The 26,927-nt window shown below is 46.9% G+C and overlaps 2 protein-coding genes across 3 annotated transcripts in view; one reads left to right on the forward strand and one right to left on the reverse strand.

The window, feature by feature from the left end:
• TAOK3 (TAO kinase 3) overlaps positions 1-2,421 on the reverse strand; it is a 223,201-nt gene extending 220,780 nt beyond the window's left edge. Inside the window, exon 1 of one of the 2 annotated variants that reach the window (XM_009248295.4) lies at positions 2,177-2,312. The gene's annotated coding sequence lies outside the window, so the exon portion shown is untranslated. 2 annotated transcript variants of the gene reach the window in all.
• A 3,649-nt stretch (positions 2,422-6,070) lies between these two features.
• The window catches only part of SUDS3 (SDS3 homolog, SIN3A corepressor complex component), a 41,240-nt gene continuing 20,383 nt past the window's right edge, over positions 6,071-26,927 (forward strand). The window contains 6 exon segments of the mRNA NM_001132069.1: positions 6,071-6,347; positions 9,688-9,757; positions 13,526-13,581; positions 15,642-15,713; positions 19,484-19,503; positions 20,699-20,855. Coding sequence (NP_001125541.1) covers positions 6,206-6,347; positions 9,688-9,757; positions 13,526-13,581; positions 15,642-15,713; positions 19,484-19,503; positions 20,699-20,855 — 517 coding nt within the window. The 5' untranslated portion in view covers positions 6,071-6,205.

The following is a 26,927-nucleotide window of genomic DNA, read 5'->3' on the forward strand; positions in this document are numbered from 1 at the left end:
ATTAAACACTGGCAAAAGACTTCTAATAAAACACATTCTAAACCTGAAACAAAGGCGATATCTAAATAACCGACATTACGTAGTAATTACATTCCTCACTATTTTCCTAAAACCATCATTTTCGATGTCTGCTTCTATAAAAAAAAGAAACCAGTCCAAGAGAAGAGGTGAGGAGACACAACCTATAAACATTGAAAAGGAGGTTTTAAAAATTCAAATACAAAACTGCTGGGTACAACCATAACAAAGCATGTGCATTCGAGTTTGAAAAGTAGGTAGAGCAGTATTAACATATCCTAAGTACTATGAACCACTAGCCTGATCATTAGTTTAATTTTCACATCCCTCAGAGTAGGAGGCTGTCCCCCAACTCCCACCCCCTATTGCTTCCCACTATTTGTTTCAACCTTTTAATAGACACACTTGCGTCCCACCAGGATACACAGTGTCTGGTTTAAATAGGTTTATCTCTCTCCTTAGCTTGTCCTGGAATTACGCCTAAAGCTCAATCCTGGCAGCTTTTAGGATAAGAAATCTAATTGGAAAGAGCTCTTAGTTATGCGACTCCAAAACCTCTTTTGAAAATTTAGTTTGACCTTCCAACTATCTCCAACAGATCAAAAGTTAAACAGTCCAGATTCCAAACCTGGTATAGTTCCTTTAAATCTGCATTGTAAACATTGATACTGATATGCTGCCAAATCTGAAAAAGTTTCTTAGCTCCTTGAGGTAAAATGAAAAACCAGTAGTCCAAGAAAACACAAGGGTCTATCAAAGAAATATTCTTATTAATCTAAAACACGGGTCTCCAAAAGGATCCCTGTCCCTTTCAACTTCTTGTGGAGGGGGAAGTGGGGGAGGTTTGAAGAAGCCCCTTCCAACTTTTCACCTGACCTTTTCATTAAGATCAGGAAGCCCCTCGCTTTCAAGACATCCACATCAGACTCTAAGGAACGAATGCGAAGCCAGCGGGCCAGTGAGAAGAGGTCGGGCCGCGCAGGTCTCTTGATCATTCCAAGATCTTTGTCCTGCGGCCAGCCCCACCAGCCCCTCCAGCTCCTCCAGCCCGTGCGTTTCACTTCGGAGATGTTTCATTACATAATCCGACTCCGGAGTCCCCCCGGAGTCCTGGGGGCTCACACTCCACCCTCAGGGAGGTCGCTGATGCCAGACCCTGGGACCACCTCCCCGCTCCACTCATCTGCGCTGCCGCCGGTTCCTATCTGTCCGACGCCGCGACCGCGACCCAGGCTCCCCGCCGCAGCCGTTCTTGGGGGGGCTCCCGCAACTCAGCGTGCGCGACCCCCCGCCCGCTCCCTCGCTGCTCACGCCGGGCCCCCGCTATGTGACTGAGGGCCCGACCCGCACCCATGGAGCACCGCTCCTCCCTCGGGCTCCGCGCCTGCACCCGATGCTCAAAGCCCCTCTCGGAGTCCCACGCTCGCATGCGCTGTCCCGAGCCCTCTGGGGGTCCCCTCCTCTCACCCCGCTGTCCTGGCCCCTCTCGGGGTCACCCTGCTCCCACCCGCTGTCCCGGCCTCTCTCTAGGTGTCCTGCTTTCAGCTCCGCTGTCTCAGCCCAGCTCCCTTCCGGGACCCCTCCTCTTCTCCCGCTGTCCTGGCCCTTCCTGGGGTCTTCTCACACTCTGTTCTAAGCCCTCTGGGGGTCCCCTGTCTTCACATCCCCTGACCGGTCCCCTCTCTTTACTCTGTCCCGGATCGTCTCTGGGTCCCCTCCCCTCACCTCGGGTGCTGTCCCAGCCCCTCTCGGGGTCCCCATCTCTCAAACTCTCAGTGCCGGCCCCTCTCGGGGACCCTTCCCCTCTCCCCGCTGTCCCGGATCTTTTCTGGGACCTGGTCCCTCAGGGGACCCCTCCCCTTATCCCCCTATCCTAGTGCCTCATGAGGCACCCACCCCTCACCCCACTACCCCAGCCCCTCTCCGGGTCCCTTCCTTTCATGCGCACTGTCCCGGCCCCTCTTGGAGACCCCTCCCCTCAGACTTTCAGTCTCGGTCCCTCTCGGAGTCCCCTCTCCTCACCCGCTGTCCCGGTCCCTCCCGGGGTCTCCTCTCTACAGTCTGCACTGTCGAGCCCGCTCCCGCAACTCCCCTCACTCCGCCTGGGGTCCCGCCGCCTCGGCTCCCACTGTCACGCCCCGCGCCCCGGTGCTCTCACCTCAGACCTGCTGTCACCACCCCCGGGCCCGGCGCCGCCGCCGCCGCTTCCTCTCCCACACTTGTTCCTGAGTCGCTCTCCTGTGGCTTGTTCCCCGGCGGATCCTTGGGTCCGGTCGCTGAGTGCCGGATCCGGCTGTGCGCAGCCTCTGCTCGCGGTCTCCGCGTTGCGTCCCACTCTCCACGCAGGACCCCGCCGCCCGGCGCCACAAGGACCCTCCCGCGGCCGCCGCCGCTGCTGCTGTCCGAGGTGCGGCTCCTGCCAGGGGTGGCCAATCGCACCCGACTGCGCCGAGCACGCCCCGCCCCACCGTCTCAGTCCGCCCGCCCCCTGCCCCGGACCACGCCCCAAGCTCGGCTCCAATAGGCTCTCTACTGACCTTCCCTGATCGCGGGGCACAGGGCCGGGGCCGTATATAGGTATTTGATTTATGGAGCCTGGGAAGCCGAGCGGTCGATGGAGCCCGAGGATTGGCGGAGTTGTCGGTGGGCGGGACAGGGCAGGGCGGGGTCTCCTCAGACGCGGAAGACCTTGCAACTTTAGTAACCCACGGGCCCGCCTGGGGTGCGGTCAGTCTTGTTTGTGCTGCTCTCCGGTCAAAGTTCATGGCACTTCTCCCCACGCCTTTACTTTTCTTGGGAGATTCCCAGGGACCACCATGTTAGAGCCTTTGGGGAGGACCCCAGTCTCTCGCTAGACCTTGCACAGCTTTCTTAGTAATTCTGCCATGAACTAATACAGCATTTATTTGCCCAGGATTTGTAAAAATTTCCTGGATTTAAACCATTTCTTTTTAAAATCTCTTGCAAGGGAGTTGCTTCTCCTTGAATTGAGTTCAGCAGCCGTCAGTTTGATACCGTTGGGGAAAAAAAAATCCATATACAGTACTAGGTGCATACTTTGCCCAACTAAGCGTTCAATGCGGGGCACATTTTGATAGGTGCAAGGACAAAGCTTTAGAAATTTTCAGTTTGTAGGTTTTTATGACAGTAGGAAGACTGTAGTTGGGGAACCCTATTATTAGCTTAACAAGGGTTCAGCAAACCTATTCAATATAACCTTTTTCCAGGGCCACAGGTTTTAATGATTCTATGTGAACGTGTGGCCAAAGGATAACGAGCTTTGACTCAAGTTTGACATGTGATAATCAGACACTCCTCTTGATCCACGCTAAAGGATAGTGCCTGCCAGGGGTGAAAGTGCATCACTAAGACCCATTTGTGTTATTTTTGTGAAACTGGATATGCTGATCAAATCAACACCGGAAACAGAAAACTGCTTTCCTTACTCTTAACCCCAAAAGTAAGTTTGTGGACTTTAGAATTTAGCATTTTATGAATAAATTGTTTCGTTTCAGGAACACATTTTGATCCTAAGTTTTGTCAGATGTATACAGGCCTTAGTTCTCAGAGAACCCTCGATTGTTAACTTTTTAACTCCAGCTGACAAAATGTGTTTGTGTTCTAAACAGTATACATGTTTCTTCTAGTGTTTTAAGAATCATACTCCATTCATCACCTGAGGTCAAGAGTTCCAGACCTGCCTGGCCAACATGGTGAAATCCTGTCTGTACGAAAAATACAAAAATTATCCGGGCGTGGTGGCACGCACCTGTAATCCCAGCTACTCGAAAGGCTGAGGCAGGAGAATCGCTTGAACCCGGAGGCGGAGGTTGCAGTGAGTCGAGATCGCACCACTTCTCTCCAGCCTGGGTGAAAGAGCAAAACTCCGTCTCAAAAAAAGAAAGAAAAAAAAAGAATCATACTCCATTCCAATTGTGATGTCCCCCTTTAAAGTTTCAGTTTGGGTGTTAGGGTAGGCAGAGAAGGCTTGGAAGCAAAGAAGTGGACATGGGGCTGGCAGGACTTCATTTCAAGTCAAGTCGAGTTCCTGAGCGGTGTGGCTGAGTACCATTTTGAGAAGGGATACAGAAAAAGATTTCAAGGTGGTAAAACTTGGTTTTGAGGGAACTTGATTTTTACAGGAGTATAGCGACTGTCCAAAATCATATTAAATAAATCTAAAGGTTGGGTAAGACTAAAGCCATAAGAGAATTTTTTTGAGTAAGTCCACCTTCACTAAAGAGCATTTTTTAGTTCTGCAGCTGGCAATCTGGACAGAAAACAATGGGGTAAGTTTTCATAACCCAAGTGCTCAGTTGTGTCTATTCATTACATATAAAAAAGAAATGCATGACCATTAACAGATGCTGTTTGCAGTCAAGAAGATAGCAGTAAAACATAAGCAGGATAAAAATCTCAGCGTCTTGAAAGGAAACCATTTAGCAACGAAATAAAAATTAATTGTATCAATGAACTCTTGATTTCTAAAATCTTTGCTTTTTCTGCACTACGATTATCGCTACTGACAGGAACGCAAGTTACTCAATATAGTTGATTGCAAGTAATTTAGATGTTCTCCAACAGCACAAATAAAGAAAATGACTTCATCTTTTGGACAAGAGACAGTTCTGAAATCCTAGTTTAAATATAGATGGCAGACCTACGGTGCGATCTGAGAATGATTCTTATTTAGAAGGCACTTCAAAAGATCTCGGAACTCCTGGAAAGACATCTTAGCATTCCATTCTGGAAATTCTTTAGTTTTGTTGGGAGAAAAAATCCCTTACAAATAGAGCCAAGATTTTAATTAAAACAAGGTAGTAAATAAATGTCAAAATAAGTGGGATGAGAATAACGTTTCATTTTTAGAAGAGTCCATAGGGGCCAATTCAGAGATAAATTTGATCACAAAAGGTCTGAGAATGGGAATATTCGGTTCCACCCTGGTTTTCACATCTGTGTTCATTTTCACTACTGGTTGCGTTTCCTACGGAGACTCGGGTGGAACATAAAAGTGGGGCTACTTTGGATAAACCATTAAAAACCTTACCCTTTTTTCTCGCTACACACAACTAGACCACACTGCTCTTAGCTAAAGGGTCACCTTAAATCTATTCGTTCAGCAAACCTTACAGCACCGTGTCCCTCTTCTACTCAGAGGGAATCGCACAAATTAATTCTTGCAGATACTCAGCTCTCCTGTTTTTTAAGCTTCCTCGTGGGCCTTGGCCAAATAACTTCTGGTAGGCAAATTCTCCCCTTCTTCAGTTGAGAGCTCAGAGCAAGCTGTTGGATTAAGCAAAAGCACCTTTTAAAAAATTAATATTCAAGGCAGCTGTACCGCGGAGGGCCTGGGTCTCGGAGTCTAAAACATCAGACTGGACGTTACTATTTTTTTTTAGGCAAACGACAGCTCGTTTCTCATTTGTAAAACCGGGGGAACATCTTACCGAATAAACCTTACACAAACAGAAAGGATTCCTAAGGGCTGGGAAAATACTATTTTGCTGTCCCCAGGATGGAATATCAGCATCCTTGTCTTTTAGCTCTTAATAAAGCTCTAACTAGTCACAGGAGGAGCCAGGCTGCATGATCACGCACACTCTGGATGTCTAGGTTTTCCGACCTAATAAGGGGGCAGGTCGCGTCGTTCCCCTGCTTAAATTAGAGACCACCTCCACCTGCCAAGGGCCCTTCAAACCCTCCGCCCCTAGGTCGCTAACGATCACCGCTTTAGTTCTAGCTCCAGGCGCCGCCTGGCGGCTGTCTCCGGAAGTCGCCTGCGAGCCTCGGGGTCCTGACCGCTGCTGGGCCTGCCCGTAGATTTGCCTGACTCTAGCGAACCTGGCTCCGCCCCTCCCCCACTGTACGTTGAGGTTTTTAAGACGGCGATGAAAGGGCTGAGGCTGTGGCGACGGGGGCGTCCAGCGGCATCTCCACTCCCCCAAGGATGGCGGAATCAGGCCGTTGTCGGGCAGCTCTCGACCCGGAAGTCGCTCGCGGCGCGAGGCCCCCGTTGCCGAGCGCGGGCGCGGGGGGCGGAGCTCGGCGGAGACGGGGAAGGGGTCGCCGTGGCTGCCGCTCCTCGAGTTGGGGGCTGCCACGGACACTGCTAGGCAGACGGCGAGTACCGAGCGCGGGTGGCCGCGGTGTCCGTGGGTCACGCTCAGCTGCGGTCAGTGGCGACATGAGTGCCGCGGGGCTGCTGGCCCCGGCCCCAGCCCAGGCTGGAGCGCCGCCGGCCCCCGAGTACTACCCCGAGGAGGACGAAGAGCTGGAGAGCGCCGAGGAGGACGAGCGCAGCTGTCGGGGCCGCGAGTCAGACGAAGGTGAGTCCTGCCGCTCGCCCGGTCGCCCGGAGCGGAGGTGGGACCGCTGGGGGAGGGGGTGGGGCTGTTCGGGAGAGGGGCGGGGCGGCCTCCGGGGCCTGGGGCTGCGTGGAGGAGCCGCCGGGAGTTGCGGGGCTCGGGGAAGTTATCCCCGTCCATGCTGGAGTAGCGGGGAAGCCCTGGGTGCGTTACACTCGACTGTGATGGGGACAGCGGACTTAGATGTTGTCATGCTGGGGGTCCCTTTAAGACCCCGTCCTCCCCAGCTGTTTCTGATTGAACCTCACATCTTCACTAGCAGGAATTAGAAACTCATTTACTGAATACACCGAGTGTAGTTCGCCCCTTTTTTGTGTCTGAGAGCATCAGAGTCCAAAGTTGCCCCTCCCCACCCCCGAAATGCATTAGTCAGCTATACTTGAGGTAGTACGCTATTGAGAACTCAGGTTGGTTAAAGGAAAGGGACCTAGAACCAGCCAGATACAGGTTTAAATTTGGCTTTGTCACTTAACTCAGCTTTGTAAACTTAAGTTTTCCAGCCTCGATTTACCCAACTGTAATGGAGCTGTTTAATTCCCACACCTGCCCTAGAAAGCACTTCCTAGGGTCGGTATAGGGATTAAATGACATGCGCATAAAGTACTTGGCCTGCTACTGTAAATACTCCGTAAATGTTCTCCCCACCCGCCCCCCTCCCGGAAACAGGTAAGAGAGGGAAGGATTTGCCTAATGGTCCCCAGGTGTTGTGTTTTCAGTCCCATGCTCTTTACACTGTCATGACAGCGTCTCAGAGCCTTGCTTTTCAAACTGGGCTTTATAATTTGGCAAGTGTGAGGAACGCTATTTTGGAGGGATGGAGGAGGAGGAAGGTGATGAAATGTGAGAGATAAAGGGAGGAGAAATAGGAAATAAAGAGAGACCGATATATGAGTGGAATATTCTGGGACAAAATCGGGCCGTGGAGCAAAAGCTAGACCAACTGTTTGGAATGGGGCCTACGTTTTATTCATCTGAGTTTCCCGAGTGCCAAGTAATGTGGCTGACCATGACAGGAACTCAGGGAAGGCCTCTTGGCTGAAGGAGGGGAGAAGGGTCTGTGGGGAATTGAATCTGCAACAGCCTTACAAAAGACAGCTGCGTATGCATGACATAGAAAGTTGAAGGACTGCATTCGGTTTAGCTCCATGAGAAGACACGGCTTAACCAGAGATTTTGAATGTGAAGCACTTGCACTGCATCTCATACCCACGAGGGGGCGCTGTGGAACCAAAATTGAGTTTTTTTTCCTTCCAGTATAGGGGCTATTAAAATTTTGTAGACACCCCAGCCATTAGCTTGTTCTAAGAACAATGTTTAAGATGTTCTGAAACAGTTTTCGTTTGATCATCTGGCCTCCTCCTTGTTCCCTTTAGTTGTAACTTGGAAAATATTTAATTATTTGTGTCAGATTCCCCTTTTTTATTGTATACAGTTGGCTCTGCATATCTGTGGGTTCTGCATCTGTGAATTCAACCAAGCGCAGCTCAAAAATATTCAGGAAAAAAATTGGATCTGTACTGAACATGTGCAGACTTTTTTTTTGTTATTCCTAAACAGTATAGGGTAACAACTACTTACATAGTATTTACGTTTTATTGGATATTGTAAGTGATCTTTTTTTTTTTTTTTTTTTTAAGATGGAGTCTCACTCTCTCACCCAGGCTGGTGTGCAGTGTCGCGATCTCAGCTGACTGTAACTTCCATCTCCTGGGTTCAAGCAGTTCTCCTGCCTCAGCCTCCAGAGTAGTTGGGATTGTAGGCACCTGCCACCATGCCCGGCTAATTTTTGTGGTTTTATTTATTGTTTTGTTTATTTTATTTTTTTTTGAGACGGAGTTTTGCTCTTGTTGCCCAGGGTGGAGTGCAATGGCGTGATCTCGGCTCACCGCAACCTCTGCCTCCCGAGTTCAAGCGATTCTCCTGCCTCAGCCTCCCGAGTAGCTGGGATTACAGGCATGCACTGCCACCCCCAGCTAATTTTGTATTTTTAGTAGAGACAGGGTTTCTCCATGCTGGTCAGTCTGGTCTCGAACTTCCGACCTCAGGTGAGCCACCTACCTGCCTTGGCCTCCCAAAGTGCTGGGATTACAGGCGTGAGCCACTGCACCTGGCCCTAATTTTTGTGTTTTTTGTAGAGATGGGGTTTCACCACGTTGGCCAGGCTGGTCTGGAACTCTTGTCCTCTGGTGATTCTCCTGCTTTGGCCTTCCAAAGTGCTGGGATTACAGACATGAGCTGCCATGCCTGGCCTGGATATGCTAAGTAATCTAGAGATGATTTAAAGTGTACTGTTGGCCTGGCGCAGTGGCTCATGCCTGTAATCCCAGCACTTTGGGAGGCCAAAGTAGATGGTTCACTTGAGGCCAGGAGTTCGAAACCAGCCTGGCCAGAGTGGCGAAACCCCATCTCTACTAAAAATACAAAAAGTAGCCGGGTGTGGTGGTGCACCCCTGTAATCCCAGCTATTTGGGAAGCTGAGGCAGGAGACTCGCTTGAACCCAGGAGGTGGAGGTTGCAGTTAGCCGAGATTGTGCCACTGCACTCCAGCCTGGGCGACAGAGTGAGACTGTGTCTCATTAAAAAAAAAGTATACTGGAAGATGTGCGTAGGTTATATGCAAATACTATGTCATTTTGTCAGAGACTTGAGCAGCTGAGGATTTTGGTATCCAAGGGAGGTGCAGGAACCATTCTGCCATGGATACTGAGGGACAACTGTGTATCCTGATGTAAAATGTGCGAAGGGTTCCAACTGGGTATGTATCAGGAGAGAATGTACATACTAGTTTTTTTCTGGAGCAGTGAGTGAGGCTTGACTGCCCGCAGTGTCTAGTCTTACACCTGCATCTCCTTTCTTGAGTTGCCAGCATTGTTGTTTCTGCAGAAGTAGCAGCCTTCACCATAACTGCCTGTGCTTGAGACACCCTATTCTGTGGCTGCATTTCAGGTAAAGGCAAGCTTTTTGCATAAATCTGACCATGAGTTGGAAATGGCCTTTTCTTTTCTGAAGTGCGGCTGGCTGTCCCTCGGTATCCATGGGGGACTGGTTCTAGAACTTCATGGATACCACAACCTGAGAATACTCAAATTCTTTGCATTGGCCTTCCATGTCCACAGGTTTCATGTTTGCAGATAGGGGTGGCCTACTAACTGTGTGTAATGTTTTTCACTGATGGCTTTGTGCAAGCCTGCATTGAATAGAAATTGATTTTACAGGAGTTTATTGAGTGCCTATTCTGTGTCAGGTGACGCCAACTCTGAATTATGATTTTAACTAGCCCCTCTTTCCTAAATTTATTCAGACACTGAGGATGCTAGTGAAACTGACCTGGCAAAGCATGATGAAGAAGACTATGTAGAAATGAAGGAACAGTGAGTATGATTTGCCTATGTCTTTTTGGCACATAGAATTGACAACAACATCTTTATATATATTAAGCATCCCAAATCTGAAATCTCAAATGCTCCAAAATCTAAAACTTCCTGAGTGCCAGCATGATGCTCAAAGGAAATGCTCATTGCACTATTTCAGATTTCAGATTTTTGGATTTGGGATGCTCAGCTGGTAAGTATATTGCAAATAATCTAAAATTTGAAAAAATCCAAAACACTTCTGATCCCAAGCATTTCAGATAAGGGATACTTAATCTGTAGTGACCTGTGCGTATGATTTTGACCATAGCGCTTCCACAGACCATGTATGTTTGCAATTTCTCCACTTTAAATTAATTACATTTAATCAGTCTTCCCGTTATAAGACTCTGTTGAGTACTCTCTAGAAAGAGTCTTGAGGGCAATGGACACAGGGGAGGGAATGATGCTGTACAACAGGAGAGGACCTTTTACCACTTACTCTTTTTTTTCCTTGAGACAGGGCCTTGCTCTGTTGCCCAGACTGGAGTGCAGTGGCAGGATCTTGGCTCACTGCAACCTCCGCCTCCTGGGTTCAAATGATTCTCCTGAGTAGCTGGGATTACAGGCTCACACCACCATGCTCAGCTAATTTTTGTATTTTTAGTAGAGACGGGGTTTCACCGTGTTGGCCAGGCTGGTCTCGAACTCCTGAGCTCGTGATCTGCCCACCTTGGCCTCCTAAAGTGCTGGGATTACAGGCGTGAGCCACTGCGCCTGGCCTTTTTTTTTTTTCTTTTTCTTTTTTAATGGGCAAACTAATGCACAGAGAGGGTAATTGGTGTCTTGAAGCAACTGGGTTCTCAGGTGAGTGTGAACTCACTGCACTAATGTGCTAAACAAGGTGCCAGAGGCCTGGAGAGCTCAGAGAAGCCACGATTGAAAAGCAGGCTGCTGACTCTTATTTATTTATTTATTTATTTTTATTTAATTTTTTTTGAGACGGAGTCTCGTTCAGTCGCCTAGGCTGGAGTGCAGTGGTGCAGTCTTGGCTCACCGCAACCTCCACCTCCCAGGTTCAAGTTATTCTTCTGCCTCAGCCTCCCAAGTAGCTGGGATTACAGGCATGCACCACCACGCCCGGCTAATTTTTGTATTTATTTATTTATTTTTTGTGGAGACGGAGTGTCGCTTTGTTGCCCAGGCTGGAGTGCAGTGGCGTGATCTCGGCTCACTGCAGCCTCTGCCTCCTGGGCTTAAGCAATTCTGCCTCAGCCTCCCGAGTAGCAAGGACTACAGGCACATGCCACCACGCCTGGCTAATAATTTTCATATTTTTAATAGAGACAGGGTTTCTCCATGTTGGCCAGGCTGGTGTCAAAACTCTTGACCTCAGGTGATCCACCCGCTTTGGTCTCCCAAAGTGCTGGGATTACAGGCATGAGCAACCCTGCCTGGCCTCATGCTGACTCTCAGGCCAGTGCTCTGTCCACGTTTGCACGTGCTCTCACCCAAGCCTTCTCATTGTCTTCAGACAGAGCCACAGCCAAACAGATTCAGAGAAATGAAAACCTCACTCACTTTTAGCATACACCCAGATGGAAAACGGTATAAGGTATATTTAATATATATATTTGTTGAATGTGTTAGGTTTTTAAAGTTCTTTACCTTTTAACAAGATGATCACATTCCTTTCCCTTTAGGTCCTTTTTGCAAATGTTTTGTGGCCATCCTCTGGATTCTCGCATTGTTTTTGTGCTTTGGAACTCAAAGGGGTAATTCAGCTAGGTCTAACCAGTGCTGAATAAAGACGGATTGCTTTTTTTTTTTTTTTTGAAACAGAGTCTCACTCTGTCACCCAGGCCGGAGTGCAATGGCATGATCTTGGCTCGCTGCAACCTCCACCTCCTGAGTTCAAGTGATTGTCGTGGCTAAGCCTCCTGAGTAGCTGGGACTACAGGCATGTGCCACCACGCCTGGCTGAATTTTTTTTTTATTTTTAATTTTTAGTAGAGACAGGGTTTTACCATGTTGGGCAGGCTGGAACTCCTGACCTCAGGTGATCTGTCTGCCTCAGCCTCCCATCGTGTTGAGATTACAGGCCTGAGCCATCGTGCTGGGCCACTTTTTTTTGAGACAGTATCTTGTTTTGTTGCCTGGGCTGGAGTGCAGTGGCGTGATAGCAGCTCACTGCAGTCTCAACCTCTGGGGCTCAATCCATTGATCCTCCCACCTCAGCCTTCCAAGTAGCTGGGACAAGCCTTCCAATCAGCACATGCCACCACGCCCAGCTGATTTTTAAAATTTTTAGTAGAAACAAGGTCTCACTGTGTTGCCCAGGCTGGTCTCGAATGCCTGAGCTCAAGCATTCCTCCTGTTTCGGCCTCCTGGAGTGCTAGGATTACAAGAATGAGCCAACATGCCCAGCCGTTTTTTTTTTTTTTTTTTTTTTGAGACTGGGTCTTGCTCTGTCGCCCAGGCTGGAGTGCAGTGGCATGATCTTGGCTCACTGCAACCTCCAACCCCTGGGTTCAAGCTATTGTTCTGCCTCAGCCTCCCAAGTAGCTGGGATTACAGGCTCCCACCACCACGTCTAGCTAATTTTTGTTTTTTTTTTTTTTTTTTTAAGTAGAGACAGGGTTTCACCATGTTGGCCAGGTTGGTCTCGAACTCCTGACCTCAAGTGATCCACCCGCCTCAGCCTCCTAAAGTGCTGGGATTACAGGTGTGAGCCACCTCGCCTGGCCTGCCTTAGTATTTGATGATGTAGAAAATAATTTCAGTTAAAATGGAATACCTTGTATAATTCAAGGTGAAATCGAAAGTGCATCAGAATTTGCCCTAAAAGGGTCAGACATGTGTGAGTCTCAAATTCTGCCTACTCTCCTCCCCTTACAGAGGGTTGGGTTGTATTTGCAGCCCTTATTTGAGCACTGAAAAGGTTATAACGCCTATGTGCTCACTTCAGCAGCACATATACCAAAAGGTTATTGTGCATGTTATATGTTGGACAGTGTTCTTTCAGATCACAAATCTTGTTTTTATCACTGTTAAATTGGGGGTGTTTTTCAGGTAGAAGCAAAAATATTCGCTGAAATGTGATTTATATGTGGAACCCACCTTCAAATCGACTTGCTGAAGTTATGACTACCTATAATGCATTAGGTGTGAGAGGAAAAAACTAACATGCCAAATGCTTTTGCTTCGTGTGTGCTGTGTATTCCCATCCAGCTGGGGCTGCAAGTAAATTCTGCCTTTTAACTTTTCTTTCTGAATTACTATTTTTTCTCTGATCCTAAAAGAGTAGTACTTTAAAAAATGATGTGAAGGTTTATTGACTTAGTTCTCACATTGCTAAGCCTATCTGCATAGAAAAACATGCTGAAGGCATAATCTTACTCTTTTGTAACTTACAATCTAATTGTAGAGTCGATGTAAGAGTTGTGTTTAATGCCATTTCTACATTGTGTGCTTGCCTGTTTATCATTGTCACTTATTTATTAAAATCTGCTATCGTGCAAGTTTTAGACGGATTCTCTAAAGATGGGATAACATGGGAGAATCTACAAAATTAGAATAAGATTGAGGAACACAGGGTTCTTTCTTGTTCCTTTCTGATCCCTGTGGCTGCTGGTGCATTTTAAGCCAGCAAGCAGACTTGACTTTCCTCTCTTCCCTGAAGGACATTAATGACCTTCCCATAACAGCCCAGCTAATTTCTGTGAGTAGGTTATTTTGGAATTGAGTACTGAATGTTTTTATCTGTTAGTGTGACTTCTTTTTTTATAGGATGTATCAGGACAAACTGGCTTCTCTCAAGAGGCAGTTGCAACAACTGCAAGAAGGTTGGTGTGTGATTGAATCCTGCATTTTTAAATATGCTTCTTAATATTACAAACCCTTGAAATCTGTGTATTTCACTTCTCTGTGGGAGTTATTTAAAATGTGGTCTGGCTGATCTTAGCTATCCAGTACATTTTGCTATCTTTTGCTGTCAGTAAAGTGGTGATTTTCCAACTCCATGATTTTGAAACATTTATTTCCAGTATGTGTGAGATTCTTTCTTCAAATGAAATCTCACTTGGGACTTTCAATGGAGCACGAATTGAACGCCACTGTGCATAAAGCTAGATATTTTTAGGAGAGACGTTGTTATCAAAGAATAAAGTTTTACTGTTTTTTCTAAACCAAATGTTAATGACCTTGTGCATTATTCACACTGTGTTCTCTCCTTTTTGCTTGTTACATTAAAAGTAGATTGTATTTTGTCAAATGCCGCTGGCTGCTAAAGGCAGTGCAGCATCAGAGTTAAGAGTGCAGGCTCTGAGGCCGGGCACGGTGGCTTACGCCTGTAATCCCAGCACTTTGGGAGGCCGAGGCGGGTGGATCACGAGGTCAGGAGATCGAGACCATCCTGGCTAACACGGTGAAACCCTGTCTCTACGAAAAAATGCAAAAAATTAGCCGGGCGTTGTGGTGGGCACCTGTAGTCCCAGCTACTCTGGAGACTGAGGCAGGAGAATAGCATGAACCTGGGAGGCGGAGCTTGCAGTGAGCCGAGATTGCGCCACTGAACTCCGGCATGGGCGACAAAGCGAGACTCTGTCTCAAAAAAAAAAAAAAAAAAAGTGCAGGCTCTGGAGTTTTGTAAGGGGTTGGAATCCCAGTTTCCCTGCTTCTAGTAATGTGACCTTGGGCACGCCAGTTTCTCTTGTTTAATCTGTTTTCTGATCTGCAAAATGAAGAAAGTAAGAGTAGATGTGATTATGCACGAGGAGCGTCTAGCACAGCAGTGTGCACACTGCAGGGTCCTGGGGACAGTTAGCTGTGGCAGTGAGCTCTTCGGTTTCATATTGTGGAGTCCCCTTGTCAGTGAAAACTGTTTTTGCTTTTTCTTTTCTTTTTTTTTTTTTTGTCCGAGGTTGAGTTCCGCTTTTGTCTCCCAGGTGGAGTGCAGTGGCACGATCTCAGCTCACTGCAACCTTCACCTCCTGGGTTCAAGCGATTCTCCTGCGTCAGCCTCCCTAGTAGCTGGGATTACAGATGCCCGCCACCAGGCCCAGCTAATTTTTGTATTTTTAGTAGAAACGGGATTTTACCACATTGGCCAGGCTGGTCTTGAACTCTTGAACTCAGGTGATCTGCCCACCTCAGCCTCCCAAAGTGCTGGGATCACAGGCATGAGCCACCATGCCCGGCCTGAAACTGCTGTTTCTACTATGTGCTTTTATTGCTGGTGAGTGATCCACGCCCTTGGACTAGCCCATGGTCGGGCATTATAATCAGGAAACACTTCCCCCCACAAGATGGGCCCCTCATAATTAACTGTTTTGTGGGAAGAGCAATGAAATGAATAGCAATTTGGTTAGAATCTATACTTGATTTGTTTAATGTTGTCACTAGCCATATGTGGCTGTTTAAATTTAATTAATAATTTAGTTCTTCAGTTCCACTAGCTACATTTCAAGTGCTAAAATAGCCACAAATGGTTAGTGGCTGCCATGTTGGACATTGCAAATGTAAAACACACCATTGCAGAAGGTTCTACTGGAGAGCATTGACCTAGACCTTACTGAAGGAGAATGAACCTTTTCCAGTAAAGGAAGGCCCGTTGATTCAGACTATTGCAGCAACTGATCAGAATAGTGTGGAGATGTTGGCACTTTTCCACTCCTCCTCACTCACTACAGACCCTTGATCCACTGGGTTGGGTGGACTTTGAATAGGCCCCTAGTGGTTTCTGCTGTGTGCCTTGGTTAAGAACCAGAGTTAACTTTGCTGAGGTGTGTCTTCCTTTGGTGTTACTGAAACAGTCAGTGTAGATGCTAGAGAATAATTTTAGGAAGCAAAATGTAGAGCAGATTTATATTCACAATAATTTTATTTTTTAAATGTTCAAAATTAGGTACATTACAGGAATATCAGAAGAGAATGAAAAAACTAGATCAGCAGTACAAAGAGAGGATACGGAATGCAGGTAAGGCTCCTTTAGATGGAAATGAATCATCTTTAAATGTTTGACCATTTGCCGATTGTTGGTGTAATGCAGCCCTAAGAGCTATTCTCCAAAACGTATCCCAGATACTCTGTCAGGGAGAGTTTTCAGAAAAGAGACTTCCAAGCTGTGGTTATGGAAAGTGGTTTCATCTTTTGCTTCTGTTGCTAAGGAATGGCCCAGTAGTGGAGGGTGTCTGAGGAGGCTCCTTGCAGTTAGGTTGTTCTCCCTGGTACCCCAAGAGTAGTCTTGCACCCTCTTGCTCATGTCTGCATAGCTGGCCTGATGTACAGTCAGAAGTGCGGATGAGGAAAAGGATTATAGGTTGTTTTCGTCCCGTTTTAAGTGGTTTTTTTTTGGTATTTTGTGCTAGGATTGGGGAGGGTCCTCTTGTTATTTTCCCCAAGTATTGTTTTTATAAGAATTTAGAGAAAAGGCACACTTGATTAGTTGTGTACAGTAAATGTATTCATTCAACAAAAATGAATTGAGCACCTGCTCCATCTAAGCACTGCGAGCAATATAAAGTCGTGCAACACATTGCTTTGACTTTAGGACCCTTGGTGTTTCATTGACAAAAGATACCACATGTATAGCATGTGTAAAGTTAAGGAACACTGAGTTAAAGAGCCATGTAGAAAGTAAGATGTGACAACTGTTTAAAGTGTGTAAACATGGATTCCTGAGGTTACAGGAAATCGCATGTATGTGTTGAATTTTTAACGCTCATCATCAGCCAGCAGTTTGGGTGCCAGCAGAGTCCTTGTTCCTGCGATGGTAGAAGTAATGATGGGTTTTAAAATGAGGGTTGGGTGCCACTCCTCATGCTGCTGTCATCTTTCATTCTGGGCCAGTGACTCCAACGCTTCACTCTGTCTCCTCAGTGAGAAGCTGCCCAGTGCATACCAACAGAGAGAAAAGGGGCTGAAGTGTGGGTGGGCGCTGAGAAAGTGGAGCCCCAGCTATTAGTTGTCTGCCTTTCCACCTTCTACCTCTCCCTGCTGTTACCCCCATTCTACTCTGAGTTCCTGAAGCACCTCCTTGAGATGTCTTGAAAATCCTCAACCGGTTGCTCTTCCTAGACTTCCCCTTTAGCAGATAAAGGAGGTGGCATTTGTGGAAGGAGGTGGTCTTAGGTTCAGATCCTGCTTCCTCACTTTAGATCTGATCCTTTAAGCAGAATATTTGCTCTCGAAACCTCAATTTCTCCCTCTGTAGAGGGGAAATATTAATACCTCATGGAATTGGCATAAGATGGAAGTAAGGAAAGAAAAAGGATGTGAGTCATATTTCTGAAGTTAGAATAGCAGAATGAGTATTGAGTTGTTTTTCTTCATTCTGCTCAGACTCTCAATCATGTCCTCATGTGTTCTTTTTTTTTTGAGACAGAGTCTCACTCTGTTGCCCAGGCTGGAGTGTGGTGGCGCTATCTCATCTCACTGCAACCTCCGCCTCCTGGGTTCAAGTGATTCTCGTGCCTCAGCCTCCCGAGTAGCTGGAATTACAGGCACCTGCCACCACACCTGGCTAATTTTGTATTTTTAGTAGAGATAGGTTTTCACCATGTTGGCCAGGCTGCTCTCAAACTCCTGACCTCAGGTGATCCGCCCAGCTCACCTTGGCCTCCCAAAGTGCTGGGGTTACAGGTGTGAGCCAACATTCTTGGCCCTCATGTCTTCTTTCGCATTTCTCTCTCCTAGGTAAAAATGCAGAAGAGCTCCTAAATCAGTCACGACTTGAGCTTTAAAAAGCACATTCTTTGCAGAGATGATCACCTGCTTTAGTGGTGTCTGGCTGCTTTAACTGAAACAACTGCCACCTCTAAGTGCTAATTGTCATTTTGACATATTGGTGCAAGGCGTGATTTCTCGAAATGGCACAGGACTCCAGCTGTCTGGCCCACTTGTGCATGGTACAGATCTGAAGCTGTTATAGGAATGATCACATTGGGTTGGGTGTGCCTGGGTTCCTATGCCCAGCAATTCCCAGTGCCAAAGTGGGTAGGACTTCTGGGGGCTAAACAAATAATGAGTGGCTTGTCCCTTTTCTCAGTTAATTTTCTCTGTCAACAACTGTTAATCAACATCTGGGCTTTTAATCTGGGGTTCCTGGAACTGTCAGAATTCTGTGGAGTTTGTATATGTGCTTTGTTCTGGGGAAGGGGTCCATAGCATTTGCCAGGTTTGCAAAGGGGCCCCTGGTAGACTGAGAATAGCACCCCCTGGAGAATCTTTGTGGACTGTATGCGCAGCCCCCTGTCACCCAGGAAAGAGTAGAAGCTATGGAGCAATTTTGCTTCAAGTTGCGGGTTTGTAGACAGGTTTGTGCTCTATTATAAATCTAGTGGTGAGGGGAGCTGCTAGGTAACAGTTACTAATCATCCGGCACTTGGTAGGTGCTAGCTAAGTTGTTGAGTGCTGTTAGATGGTTGCTTTAAGGCATCTGAAGGGCATGATGTGTGAAGAGTCAGCAGGAAAGGCCTCAGGAGGGGGCTGCATTCAGTCAGGAACTTGGGAATGTGAATAGGAGATCAGAGGGCATTGCGGGGACAGACAGCATGAGCAGAGCTTGGCGGCCTAACAGTGAAGCCTCAGGTGTGCCTGGAGCCTCTGTCCTATGGATTATCTGTGAAGGTCCTTCCTTACCACACATAGCCCTTCATATAGTGCTTTAAAAAGGGGGTCCTGGCCGTAGGCAGTGGCTCACACCTGTAATCCCAGCACTCTGGGAGGCTGAGGCTGGTGGATCACCTGAGGTCAAGATTTCAAGACCAGCCTGGCCAACATGATGAAACCCCGTCTCTACTAAAAATACAAAAATCAGCCAGGTGTGGTGGTTCGTGCCTTTAATCCTAGCTACTTGGGAGGCTGAAGCAGTAGAACTGCTTGAACCCAGGAGGTGGAGGTTGCTGTGAGTCGAGATCGTGCCACTGCACTCCAGTCTGGGTGACAGAGCGAGACTCTGTCTCAAAAAAACCAGAACCCCCCAGAAAACCAGGGGTCTCCATCCTCCAGGCTGTGGACCACTGGGCTGCTTTCCCCCACCCGCCGCCTGCCCCGCTACCCTGCCCCAGCCCGTGGGAGAATTGTCTTCCACCAAACTGGTCCCTGGTGCCGAAAAGGTTGGAGACCACTGCTTTAAAACATCACGTCCACTCTGTTTCTGGAGTAATTGCATTATTTATTCTTGACCCATCCTGCCACTGTGGGGGCTGTTGGCGGGTGGACTGAGTGAAAGATGGGATGAGTTTATTTTGCCAAGGGAGTTTGGTTCCTGCTGCACGTTTTTTGCCCTCAGGCAGAACTGCCACAGCCGATATGTTCAGGGCCACTTTTTTTTTTTTTTTTTTAAAATAAAGACCAGGTTTCACTCTGTCACCCAGGCTGTAGTACAGTGGCACAATCTCGGCTTACTGCAACCTCTGCCTCTCAGGTTCAAGTGAGTCTCCTATCTGCCTCAGCCTCTCGAGTAGTTGGGATTACAGGCGCCTGCCACCATGCCTGGCTAATTTTTGTATTTTTAGTAGAGACGGGGTTTCGCCATGTTGGCAGGCTGGTAGGGCCACATTTTAACTAGACCTGAGTACTTCTCGCGTCCTTTCCCTTCGTGTATATCAACATTTCACTGATGAAAACATTTGCTTTGTAACATGCTTTCAGAAAGCAATTACTGCTTCTAAATGAATGCTAACATGACTGTCTAGAAAGGTGGCACAGCCTAGCAAATCTAATTGCACTTTTTATCTCTTGCAGAACTCTTCCTCCAGCTGGAAGTAAGTACCACGGATCTTCTGGGTTTGCAGGCCCTGTCTGAGACTGGAATCTTGCAGTCCTGATCTGGTGGCTTTTCCTTCTATCACCAAGTAGATAGTTGGGAAGGCTTCACCACTGTTGTGTTTGACTAAAGGACATTTGGTCTCAGCTCAGACATCCTGTCTGGTCATTGTTGTTGCACAGCCTCTGCTTATCACAGGGGAATAAGGAGTACTCACCCCTCACTGCTTATTGACTTTTATCCCGCATTAGAGCTGTTTGGAAGTCTCTGAGTTATAACGGCCTAATAGTTTGATATTGGTCCTTGAAGCAGTTCAATCTCTGAATTGGCTCAGCAGTTCTGTTTTACAGCTGAAACTCTCTGGGCCAGTAAAAAAAGACAGATTTCTAATTTTTCCTTTCATTCCATGGACACCTGAGTGCTGGTTCTGTGTCAGACTCTGCTGTGATACAGAGATGAGGGCCTGAATCTTGAAGGATGTACTGCTCCCAGAGTGGCTGGCATGTGTGTGGGGGTTACTTTTTGAGAAAGTCATGGTTTTTCAGAGCCACATTATTGGAACCCGCTTTCCTTAAATCAGTTTGGTGCCCATAGTCACTCAGCCGGACGAATCATGTGATCAGCCTGAAGGTGCACTCAAGTGAGGTACTCACATCCCTAGTCCACCGTAGGCCCTGATGTCACCACAATGGCGAGATTTGAAAAGCAGAGGCATATACAATTTTTGTGTTAGTATAATATCAATGTATGTGTACTTTGGGGTTCAGGCACTTACCAAATGATGTTCCATTCTTTTGTCTTGCTGTATCAAAAATAATAGTAACTTTTTGAATATACACAATTTATGTAGAATCTATTTCCCTTTGAAGCTGTAACTTTATGAGCGATTATTGACTACCTTTGAGAAATGTGTTTTAGTATAAAATATAGGATGTGGAAGCGAAAAAATATCTGAGTAGCAAGTGAGGTATACTCAAAAATAAGCAAAAGTCACGTGGGTCTGATTTTATACCCTCGCTGGAAAGCTTGCTCTCAGACACGCTGTTAATACAAGTGTGTGTGAGGGGGAAACTGTATTTGTCATGTTTCTAGCAAAGGTGTTTTCTTTGCTGTTGAGGACAAGGCTAGACTTTGAGTTGGAGCTCTAGCTCCCAGGGCCGTGTACTCCCAGCCTGTGTTTCTCTTTTGCTCAGACTGAACAAGTGGAACGAAATTACATTAAAGAAAAGAAGGCAGCAGTGAAAGAATTTGAAGACAAGAAGGTTGAACTGAAAGAGAACCTGATTGCTGAGCTAGAAGAAAAGAAGAAAATGATTGAAAACGAAAAGCTGACAATGGAACTGACTGGAGGTAGGAAAGCCCTATGGGGTGGGATCCTGGGGGCCCTGAGGGGGGGTGTGAAGGGCTGTTCCAGTTACTTTTGTCTTACATTTCAAGAGCAGAGCAAGGTGGAGAGTGGGTTTTGACCTCATAGATCAGAGTTCCTCCACCTTCTATTGGCTGTGTGACCTTAGTCAAGCTGCTTAACTTCTGTTTTCTCCTCTGTGAAATGGGGCTGATCATACCCTCTCACAGGATTGTGGTTAGATATATGAGTGCCTAGTACAGTGTCCTGTGCATAACAGATGTTCAATAGTTGCTAGACCTTTAATAGTAATTGCAAGCTCTGGCTTAGACTCTACTTGATTCCTGGGTCCGCTGCCATTTGTATCTTGGTTATGTTCCCAAATTGCTTACGCAAGTCCCTCTGTGGTGATGGGAATCCCTCTGCTTTGTTTTTTTCCAGTCTGCCTTAATTACAGAAAAGGTATTGTCTTCCTTTGACCTAGATGTAAGAACAAAGGCTTTTGGCTATATCCTCTGTGCCATTAGATCTCTCCTGCCAGGTGTTACTGAACATTTCAGAAAGATTTGATATGATTCCAACAGGATAGCCAAACTGAACTATTTTCCCATAAAGGTAGGAAAGTTACATGAGACTCAGAGCCAATCCCTTTCTAACCTTCTAGAATTTAGTAATCCACATATGGGAACTCAGCAGGTTGTAGGCAGGTTTCAGGGAGAAATAATATGGGCCAACTCTTCTGTTGCCATATGTAGACTGATGATTCCTAGAAGGTTACCGGGAATTGGCTTGAACTAGCTATTTTGGGAACTTGGCAAATACTGCAAGGCAAGTCAGTGGTGAGTTTGTCACTTGGATATGGAGGTGGCATGCCTTTCTGTACATCCCCAAATTTAACTCTTACAATTCGGAAAGTGCTGGGGCTCTGGCGTGTCTGATTTTAGCAGGGTTCCATAGGAAATGCATGCAGTGTTTTTGTGGACGTTCTCAGGGCTTTGAAATTAAAAGTAGCCAGTTAAGATCTTTGTTCCCCTCTGTATATTCCCGGTGCTGTGAACCAGCTTGGCCTTCTGACTGACACAGACTTCTGGCTCCAATCCTCATGATACACTTAAGAGAATGTGGTTGTGCCTGAGGTGGGGTCTGACTTTTGAAAAATCTCTCCTCTGTTAGCTTCCTCATAGAAAGACTTGGCAAAAGAAGTGAGCTCCATGAAGTCCTCTGAAAGCAGCTCAGAAATTTTTTTTTTGTGAGAATGGATGCCAAAACAGCAGCTAACAGCAGCTTCAGGCAGTATAGTCTTGTTCTTGTGGAAGTGCTTATTTAATGAGACCAGTAGCACCGTGGTACCTTGTCTGGTACCAGTCTGCCTGCTGGCTTTTGGACCTGCACACCATTTTCTTTGATAGTGGCTGTGATTGGCATTGATGCCTCATCGCTCTCTGCTAGAGCCACCAGATGTTTGGGAGCCTTCATTAGGCTAGTAGGAAATATTATCTGTTGTAGCTGCTCCCTTTCCATCTGTGGGGAAAGGGTATCATCACCTTACCTGTGATTTGGCATCCTAATTATTGACGAGCGACAGACATTGTTTGGCCAGGCAGTTTTACAGCCAGAATCTTAACTGGGACAGGAGGCATCCTCAGTGACTTGAGGCTGAGCCTGCCAGGGTAGAAAAGACAAATGCAGGGAAATCATTTGTAATGCAATAAAATAGATTACAGAAGTGTTTAAAGCTAGCCATGGGCATTAAAGGTATGGATGTCCTTCCTCAAGCCATTTGGTACCCTTGGTATGGAAATCACTGCCAAGGTGATGATGGAGTTTTGGAAGACAAGGCACTGAAGCTAGAAGGGTAATTAGCATTTCCACAGGTGGCGCTGCTATGGTATTGGATTAAAGGCTTGATTTCATTCCTCTAATTGAGTGACTTAGTTCACCTTTGTGGATTGATGCCCAGTATCATTGTTGCCCAGCTCTGCCCTGAAATATACTTTTTAAAGTCTCCTTTTTTGGTTCAACATGAACATCTCTTGAAAAGCAAAGTAGGATAAGAGGCTGACGAGAAGCTTAGACTAAATAGCCCACTGGAAACGGGTGTAGTTGGTGACCTGCTCTTTCCCACCACGGCTTAAAGCGTTTACAAACGTCCGTAGGAACTGGCAGGATATACTGTTCACTGCCCAAACCTCTTGTGAAAAGCTTAGGAAGACTGGGTTGTTCAGGTAGAAGTGAGTAACTACATAGAGAAGCTAGGATGAATTATAGGTCAGTGCATCCCAACTTCAATGTGTTAGGTCAGCGGGGTCTTGATAAAATGCAGATTCTGTTTCAGGGGCTTTGGAGTGGAGGCTGAGATCCTGCATTTCTTTCTTTTTTTTTTTTTTTAATTTAATTTCTTTTTTTTTGAGACCAAGTCTCGCTCTGTCACCCAGGCTGGAGTGCAGTGGTGCAGTCTCGGCTCACTGCAACCTCCGCCTCCCGCGTTCAAGCGATTCTCCTGCCTCAGCCTCCCAAGTAGCTGGGATTACAGGCATGCACCACCAAACCCGGCTAATTTTTGTATTTTTAGTAGAGACAGGAGGGTTTCACCATGTTTGCCAGGCTGGTCTTGAACTCCTGACCTCAGGTGATCCGCCTGCCTCAGCCTCCCAAAGTGCTGGGATTGTAGGTGTTAGCCGCCGCGCCCGGCTGAGATCCTGCATTTCTAACCACCTTCCCCAGGGGTCGCTGATCCTGCTGGTTGATAGCTGATACCACGAGTCATTACAATGTCAAAATAGAAGTCTGTTTCCCAAGCACTTACACTGAACCAAGCATTACATAAATATATTAGAGGTAACTTTGCAGCCTGATGGTCCAGGGCTGAATCCTGGCACTGTCACAGATTTAATTCTGAGGTAGGGTTTTCTCATTTGGCAAGGGGATGATACAACCTACTGCAGAGGGTAGATGTGACGTGAGATGAGATAATGCCTATAAGTTGCTTCACAAAGTAGCTGGTTTACGGAGTGAACACTCAGGGATTGGGAAGTTTTAACCTCACTGAGTTCCTGCAGCTCCCTTTGACCTTGGGGGTATCGCTTCTGATTTTATAAATGGCAGAGGTGGCTCAGAGAAGTGGAGCCGTTTGCTCACAGTCCCTCAGTGAGATAGATAGTGGTTAAGCCAGTGTCTGTCTCACTCCAAGCATATTCTCTTCACCACCACTACTACTGACTCTCTGCAGATACCATAGATACATGTGGTGGCACTAAGTGACTCACAAAAATCAGGCTAATGGATAAAGTCTGTGTCTTCTAGGAGGCTATTTTCTGGTAGTTAGAAAGCTGACACAGCTTCCTTGACTTCCCCAAGGTAATGTGTTGAGATGGAGGGCCCTTAAATAAAGGTAACAATTTGACAGGCTCGTTTTTGACTCATTGATTTATTTAAAGACAGAGTCTCACTCCAGTTGCCAAGGGTGGAGTGCAGTGGTGCCATCACGGCTCACTGTAGCTCGACTTCCCAGGCTCAGGTGATTCTCCCACGTCAGCCTCCTGAGTAGCTGGGACTACAGGCATGTGCCACCTTACCTGGCTCATTTTTGTATTTTTTGTAGAGATAGGGTTTTGCCATGTTGCCTAGCTGGTCTTGAATTCCTGGGCTCAAGCAATCTGTCCGCCTTGGTCTCCCAAAGTGCTGGGATTACAGGAGTGAGCTACCACATCTGGCTTTTTTACTCATTTTAAAACCGTAAGATATATGTGGTTGTACTACTATAGGAGCAGTAAGTGTCACGTGTATGCAATAGATGCTAATGAGTAGCTACTTGGGTGTGAAGACAAGAGGAAGAGGCCCCACACAAATATCTGGAGAGGGAGAATGGAAGAGGTGACCTGGATTTTGGGCAGAGTGGGCCTTTCCTCAAGATGTTCTTTCCTGGTGCTGGCATTGTGGAATCAGGGTTTTTTTTTTTTTTTTTTTTTTAAGATGGAGTCTCACTTTGTCCCCCAGGCTGGAGTGCAGTGGCGTAATCTCGGCTCATTGCAAGCTCTGCCTCCCAGGTTCATGCCATTCTCCTGCCTCAGCCTCATGAGTAGCTGGGACTGCAGGCGCCCACCACCACACCCGGCTGATTTTTTTGTATATTTAGTAGAGATGGGGTTTCACTGTGTTAGCCAGGATGGTCTCGATCTCCTGACCTCGTGATCCGCCTGCCTCAGCCTCCCAAAGTGCTGGGATTACAGGTGTGAGCCACCACGCCCGGCCAGAATCAGGTCTTTTAATGTGCTTGAGGGTGCAGAGAGGAAGGCTCGACTGGCTCGCTGTTTATTGCCTTCTCTTCATAATGGCCAACTTTGGCTTTAAAGAGATTGGTCCCTTTATTCCTACTCTTGATTTGGCCTCCAAAGACCTAACATTGATTCTTGTGGATTGACTGATTGATTGATTGATTGATTGATTTTTTGAGACGGAGTCTAGCTCTGTCACCCAGGCTGAAGTGCAGTGGCACGGTCTCGGCTCACTGCACCCTCTGCCTCCCGGGTTCAAGCAATTCTCCTGCCTCAGCCTCCCGAGTAGCTGGGACTACAGGTGTGTGCCACCACGTCTGACTCATTTTTGTACTTTTTAGTAGAGACGGGGTTTTGCCATGTTGGCCAGGCTGGTCTTGAACTCCTGACCTCAGGTGATCGGCCTGCCTCAGCCTCCCAAAGTGCTGGGATTACAGACATGAACCACCGTGCCCAGCCGTAACATTCATTCTTGTTCCCCTCCCCCACAACCCTTAGGTGCTCTTCTGTTACCACTGCAGCATTTAATTTGCGTCAACATTGATGGCGCCCTCCACCCTGCTAGAGAAGGGCATGATGTGTGCTAGGATTGCTCTGGGCTGCTAGTCTAGCCTATGGGACCCTGCCCTGGTTTGGAGGTAATTGCCAATCTGCTATAATGTTTACTCTGCAGTGGATTTTCTTTCTGCCACTTATATCCCATTTCTTTTTAAAGAAAATTTCCTTTTTAAATTTAATGTACATTTAATTTTTTGAGACAGGGTCTTGCTCTGTCACCCAGGTTGGAGTGCAGTGGCACGATCTTGGCTCACTGCAACCTCTGCCTCCTGTGCTCAAATGATCCACCTCAGCCTCCCAAGTAGCTGGGCCTACAGGCACCTGCTACCTAGCCCAGCTAGTTTTTTGTGTTTTTCTGTAGAGATGGGGTTTTGCGCTATTGCCCAGGCTGGTCTTGAACTCCTGGGCGCAAGCGATCCAGCCTCCTTGGCCCTCCAAAGTGCTGGGATTACAGGCGTCAGCCATTGCACCCAGCCTTATATCCCGTTTTTTAAGGATTCCCCTTTGAATCACTGCAACTAATATTTTTCCCAATAGATAAATATGAGCTTGTTTTAATAGTTAAAATATGTTGCATTGAAGCTTTTACTGCTGTTGTACACTATAGGCAGGTATGCTGTTGGAAATGAATGAATAGGCCTAGAGAAGTGCAGAACAAAAGGCCAGCCAGTAAACTGGTAATTGTATGTAAATTGCAGGTAATTAATTTATCAAGAATATCTCTCCAGAGGGACTGTGCTGTAATGACTCTACCACCTAGCATTGCTTCAACCTGAGCTCCCATTTTTTACATGTCGGAATCTGTGCTCCCTGTGGTGAGGGGTGGGGGGGTGTCTGTATCCATCAGGTTTCCTAGTGAGTAGAACAGGAGGATATGCACTATTAAAGGTCATATTGCAGGGTGGTTTGGAGAGGAGTTATATGCCTAGTCTTGTTGCTTGTTTGATGTTTTTTCTCACGTACGCTCTCCCAAGTCTGCTTTAAATGCTTGATGTTTAATGATAAAATAGTATCTCCACTGAAGCAAACGTATGAGGAGACCTCTGGATCAGAGAGGGTTTCTAATTTCAGCCAGTTCGAGTTTTTTTATGGTTGGTGCATGATGTCAGAGAGGAAGACTGACTGAATCCCTGCTCAGGTGTCTTCTCTGGGGTTGTCACACTCCAGGGTCTGAGCTTCAGTTCTGGAAGTTTGATTTTTGTCAGTGTAGCCAGACTGAGCGTCTTGGGACTCTTAGAGTCCCAA

The sequence above is a fragment of the Pongo abelii genome, chromosome 10, assembly GCF_028885655.2.
Source record: "Pongo abelii isolate AG06213 chromosome 10, NHGRI_mPonAbe1-v2.0_pri, whole genome shotgun sequence".
NCBI classification, from domain to species: domain Eukaryota; kingdom Metazoa; phylum Chordata; class Mammalia; order Primates; family Hominidae; genus Pongo; species Pongo abelii.